This window comes from Schistocerca serialis, chromosome 1 (genome assembly GCF_023864345.2).
Source record: "Schistocerca serialis cubense isolate TAMUIC-IGC-003099 chromosome 1, iqSchSeri2.2, whole genome shotgun sequence".
Lineage (NCBI taxonomy): Eukaryota > Metazoa > Arthropoda > Insecta > Orthoptera > Acrididae > Schistocerca > Schistocerca serialis.
Genome location: NC_064638.1, coordinates 206,739,354 through 206,745,231, shown reverse-complemented (window position 1 = coordinate 206,745,231; position 5,878 = coordinate 206,739,354). Strand labels below are relative to the sequence as shown.

At 42.1% G+C, this 5,878-nt stretch overlaps 1 protein-coding gene across 1 annotated transcript; it reads right to left on the bottom strand.

The window, feature by feature from the left end:
- Positions 1-2,490: 2,490 nt before the first annotated feature.
- LOC126459782 (uncharacterized) lies at positions 2,491-2,982 on the bottom strand. The gene has a single exon (XM_050095885.1). The coding sequence runs from the start codon at positions 2,980-2,982 to the stop codon at positions 2,491-2,493; it is 492 nt and encodes a 163-aa protein (XP_049951842.1).
- Positions 2,983-5,878: the final 2,896 nt, after the last annotated feature.

Genomic DNA, 5,878 nt, shown 5'->3' with positions numbered 1-5,878 from the left:
CAAAAGTCAGTGCGGAACTAAATGTCACACACAAGAAAGAACATGAAGGAGCCTCCATCAACAGGGAATTGCAGAGCGAACTGGAATTTCAAAACCACTCATCTATGATGCAATTGCCCGTAACAGGAAAGGTGGTGGTGAAGCAGTAAAACTTGGGCTAGGGAGGAATGAAAGAATGTCATTTGGTCGGATGAGTCTTGTTTCACACTGTTAACAACTTCTGACCGAGTCTAGGTCCCAAGCGTGAAACATGGCGTGGACTACCATATTATGGTATTCCGTAGGAATTATGGAACCATTCTGGCTGATCAGTTACATACCATGAGCTAATGTTTGTTCTCCAATAGAGATGCTGTGTTCCTAGATGACAGGGTCCCTCTTCACACAGCTCGAATCGTCCAGGACTGGTTTTGTGAACATAAGGATAAATTTTCGCATCTGCCCTGGCCAGCACAGACAACAGATCTCAGTACTATCTACTTTGGAGAGTAGAGAGCGCAGTTGCTACCGACCCCCTTCATTTTTACCTGAACCTGCCAGTATTTTGGAGGAAGAATGGTGTAAAATTCCCCTGAGAACCATACACGACCTGTATTTAGCCATGCCAAGATGAATGGAAGTTGTTTTGAATGCCAACGGTTTTCTGGCACCGTATTAAGCATGTTAATGTGTTGCGTTAGTCGCGTTTCCAAAGTTTTGTTGGGCAGCGGTACATTCATAGCGATGTACAGACATGTTTCATATTCAGAAAATTCCACAGCCATATACTCATAATAAGGTTAGCATCAGAGTATACAAGCTACACAGATTAAAGATTACACAGCAATCACAAGTAAAAATTTCCATTCTACATTTGAAAGAATACGATGAAACATTACAAAGTTAGAAATTTATAGCAAAAGGGACAAAGGTTTTGGTGCAGTGGCGTAGCCGGCCTGGTGGCCGAGCGGTTCTAGGCGCTACAGTCTGGAACCGTGCGACCGCTACGGTCGCAGGTTCGAATTCTGCCTCTGGGATGGGTGTGTGTGATGTCCTTAGGTTAGTTAGGTTTAAGTAGTTCTAAGTTCTAGGGGACTGATGACCTCAGAAGTTAAGTCCCATAGTGCTCAGAGCCATTTTTTTGCTGTTGCGTAATCTAAAAAGCAATTACACATTAAGAAGTGTACACAACAACGTTTATACCTAACAAAATTTGTAAAGTGGTAATTCAAACATAGAGCTTACAACCGGACTAAAACAACCAAGCAAATCTGTGTCACCGAGCACTGCCACGAATATAACCGTGAAATGAAATATTGTAAGTATCGTGGAGTAAACACCATGTTTCTGTGATGGCATAATTATGGAGCCTATCGAAATGAAGACGTCGGAAAATCTAATAAACTATGGCGAAGGTTTCAGTTTAAACAGGGTTTGGGTTGTGGGTCTTAATTCATTAATATCTCATTTATCAGAGCTGCAAAATTTTGGCTTTTGGCAGAATATGCATTTCACAGGATCGCATTCTGGGCTCTGAATAACAAACGAATATCAAAGTGCAAAATGGGAGCCAGCAGTCGAATTCCGCTATAAACAGCGGCGTGAGATCAGTGAATCGTTTAGTCTGGTGCAGTTTGGGCATTAGTACTCACAGGAACACATCTCGAAGAAACTGAGGAAGAGAACTGGGTCAGTCATAGGAGTCTCGTACGGAAATATAGAAACAACAACTCGGCAGAAAACCAGAAAGTTTACCAGTTGTAAGCAGGCTGTTTAGGTTTTTATGTTGGTAACTCCATGCAGCGCTCTATATGAAAATCAGTGACTGTGCTGTGCGCAGTCTGTGGCTGGTTTGCATTGTTGGAATTTTCTATTGTAGTGTTGGGCAGTTGGCTGTTAACAGTGCGTAGCGTTGCGCAGTTGGAGGTGAGCCGCCAGCGGTGGTGGATGTAGGGAGAGAGAGAGCGGAGTTTTGAGAGCAGATAATCTGGACGTGTGTCCCTCAGAGACAGTAAATTTGTAAGACTGGATGTCATGAACTGATATATATATATATATATATATATATATATATATATATATATATATATATATATATATAATGACTTTTGAACACTATTAAGGTAAATACATTGTTTGTTCTCTATCAAAATCTTTCATTTGCTGACTGTGCCTATCAGTAGTTAGTGCCTTCAGTAGTTAGAATCTTTTATTTAGCTGGCAGTATTGGCGCTCGCTGTATTGCAGTAGTTCGAGTAACGAAGATTTTTGTGAGGTAAGTGATTCATGAAAGGTATAGGTTATTGTTAGTCAGGGCCATTCTTTTGTAGGGATTATTGAAAGTCAGATTGCGTTGCGCTAAAAATATTGTGTGTCAGTTTAAGCACCGTCATTTATAATTTTTTTGAGGGGACGTTTCATACAGTAATCAGTCGCTGAGTGCAGAATAAAATATGACTAGTTTCTAAATCAAAATAGTGAATTAATCGATGAACTACGACTAACGCTTTATCAAGAGTAACTAGGTGTTACAAACCTGAGGATGATCAGATGATGGCGAACGTTGGTCACTAGTTGTTGGTACAACTGGTCGTCAGAGCCATCTTCATAGGATGTTTCTGCCACTTGAAGTGCTCTACCTACCATGTAGGAGTCCTGGACTTCAGTATTTTGTTGATGACCATAATCATGTCGCTCATCTGAAAGTCCCTCTCGCCACTTGGCCATAGTCGCAACATTGTAGTTCAGAACGTGAAGCTCAGCGGTTACCATGAGCATGAGTCTAATGAAGAGGACGTCTGTACAGAGGGTGACGAGGCCGCTGAGAATGACACAGTAGGCCTCTACGACGTAGAGTATCTCGTAAGTGGGCGACGCCTGGACGTCCAGGGGCAGCCAGACCGGCAGCGGCAGTTTGCGCGGGACTTCCCCGGACTCGCCTGAGGCTGCGAGCAGCGCGCGGGACACGAGAGGCGCCGCCAGCCAGCCGACGGACGCCACCATCGTCGACACCTGGACAGCAAAGTGTGCACCACAACTCTACTTTCCCCTTAGAAAATGTCTGATACTGAAATACAAAAAATTAAAATACAGACAAAAAAATTATTTTTGTAAGAAAATTAAACCCCTACACCTGTCCTTATGATCTGATTTATCGTGTAGCTACCAGTTTCAGGGCTTCAGTGCTCCATCTCCAACTCTTAGTTGATGCTGAAGGGGCTGTCTCGATACATATATCTACATCTACACCTACATTTGTACTCCGCAAGCCACCCAACGGTGTGTGGCGGAGGGCAGTTAACGTGCCACTGTCACTACCTCCCTTTTCTCTTCCAGTCGCGTATGGTTCGCTGGAAGAATGACTGCCGCAAAGCCTCCGTGCGCGCTCGAATCTCTCTGATTTTACATTCGTGATCTCCTCGGGAGGTACAAGTAGCGGGAAGCAATATATTCGATACCTCATCCAGAAACGCACCCTCTCGAAACCTGGACAGCAACCTACACCGCGATGCAGAGCGCCTCTCTTGCACAGTCTGCCACGTGAGTTTGCTAAACATCTCCGTAACGCTATCACGCTTACCAAATAACCCTGTGACGAAACTCGCCGCTCTTCTTTGGATCTTCTCTATCTCTTCCGTCAACCCGATCTGGTACGGATCCCACGCTGATGAGCAATACTCAAGAATAGGTCGAACGAGTGTTTTGTAAGCCACCTCCTTTGTTGATGGCCTACATTTTCTAAGGACTCTCCCAATGAATCTCAACCTGGCACCCGCCTTACCAACAATTAATTTTATATGATCATTCCACTTCAAATCGTTCCGCACGCATACTCCCAGATATTTTACAGAAGTAACTGCTATCAGTGTTTGCTTCGCTAGTATATAATCATACAATAAATGATCCTTCTTTCTATGTATTTGCAAGACATTACATTTGTCTATGTTAAGGGTCAGTTGCCACTCCCTGCACCAAGTGCCTAGCCGCTGCAGATCTTCCTGCATTTCGCTACAATTTTCTAATGCTGCAACTTCTCTGTATACTACAGCATCAGCTGCATGCAACTTCCGACACTCTCCACTAGGTCATTTATATATATATTGTGAAAAGCAATGGTCCGATAACACTCCCCTGTGGCACGTCTGTAGACGTCTCTCCATTGAGAACAACATGCTGTATTCTGTTTGCTAAACACTCTTCACTCCAGCCGCACAGCTGGTCTGATATTCCGTAGGCTCTTACTTTGTTTATCAGGCGACAGTGCGGAACTGTATCGAACGCCTTCCGGAAGTCAAGGAAAATAGCATCTACCTGGGAGCCTGTATCTAATATTTTCTAGGTCCCATGAACAAATAAAGCGAGTTGGGTCTCACACGATCGCTGCATGCATCAGTGACCAACATAACTGGTTGACATCGACTATCTGTAAATGTGATGTAAAACCTCCAACCATCAAGGGAGTTCGGACAATCACTTCTAAAACAATGCCTACAGTACAAGATCAACACCCTCTCCAAGCTTCAAGTTTCTTTCCATAGCGATTTGGGCTGGACAATGATGAGTCAGTGGATCAGTCTGACCCTATTTCAGTCCCTTAGGGGTTGAACTTCCAAAAACAGTCAATCAGGTATTTTTTTTTTCATCTCTAACCGAGAAGCCAAACACCAAGAATTAGCTTTAAAAATGCTATCACAAAGAATGTATATTCGTAAAAAATTTCATCCCCTATTTACGCCTTACGGGCTGAATTTTCAGAAACAGTGACATGCTTTTGTTTTATTTCCAACAGAGCAACAATATACAAATTTTCACAGATTTAGCGTCAAACATGCTTGCATAATGAAATAGTTTCATAAAAAGTTTCATTACATGTTTCACCTCCATACGGTTTGAATTTCCAAAAGTAGTGAAACATGTACTTCTTTATTTCTACTGAGGAGCCAAATTTAAATTTTCATATATTTAGCTTTAAATGGTTTAATAATAAAATATTTTCATAAAAAATATCATCCCCTATTTCGCCCCCATTGGGATTCAATTTCAAAAAACGCTGAAACACATTTTTTTTTACTTGTAACCAAATAGTAAAAAACAAATGTGCATAGATGTAGCTTTCAAATACTATAGCAGTTCTTTAATAAAGATATATTTTCAAAAAAATCTTCGCCCACTGTTCCACCTCGATAGGGCTAAATTTACAAAAATGCTGAAGCGCGTATTTCAGACTGACAAACCAATTACTAATTCTTGTAGGTCTAGCTTCAAAGTTGTCTTAATAGCGACATTTTTCAAAAAAACACTTCATCCACTATCCCCCCCCCCCCCCCTTAGGACTGGAATTTCGAAAAACCCCTTCTTAAACAACGCCTAGAGTATAAAATCCACGCCGAAACTAAATTTCAAGGTTCTATGCTTAGTGGTTAGGAGATGATGAGACAGTTAGCCTCAGTGAGTCAATCAGTTGGCACTTTGCCTATTATACAATATAGAGATTCCCCAGGTGTTCAGAAAGTAACTACGCAGTGCCATGTTGCGGTGCGCTAAGTAATGACTGAAATGATTGACAATTATTAATACAACATTTTCCATTGTTTGACATATCTTAACCATATTTGACCAGGTATTTGTATTTTTGTTCGCAGGTCTGGTTTGATTCAAGATCAACGTCTTGTGTGACATGAAGGTGATCCAGATCATCACGCTGACGATTGAACAAAGAGTGTTTCTTGTGGAGCATGTGTTCGGCAATGGAGACAAGTTTACCTCAGCAGTAGAAGCTGCATTTTCAGCAAAGTTCCCTGGAGTGAAGATGCCTAACCGCAATGCTGTACGGAACCTCACCGCCAAGTTTTGAAAGACCGGAAGCGGTCATAATGCTCCAAAATCAGGCAGGCTATAC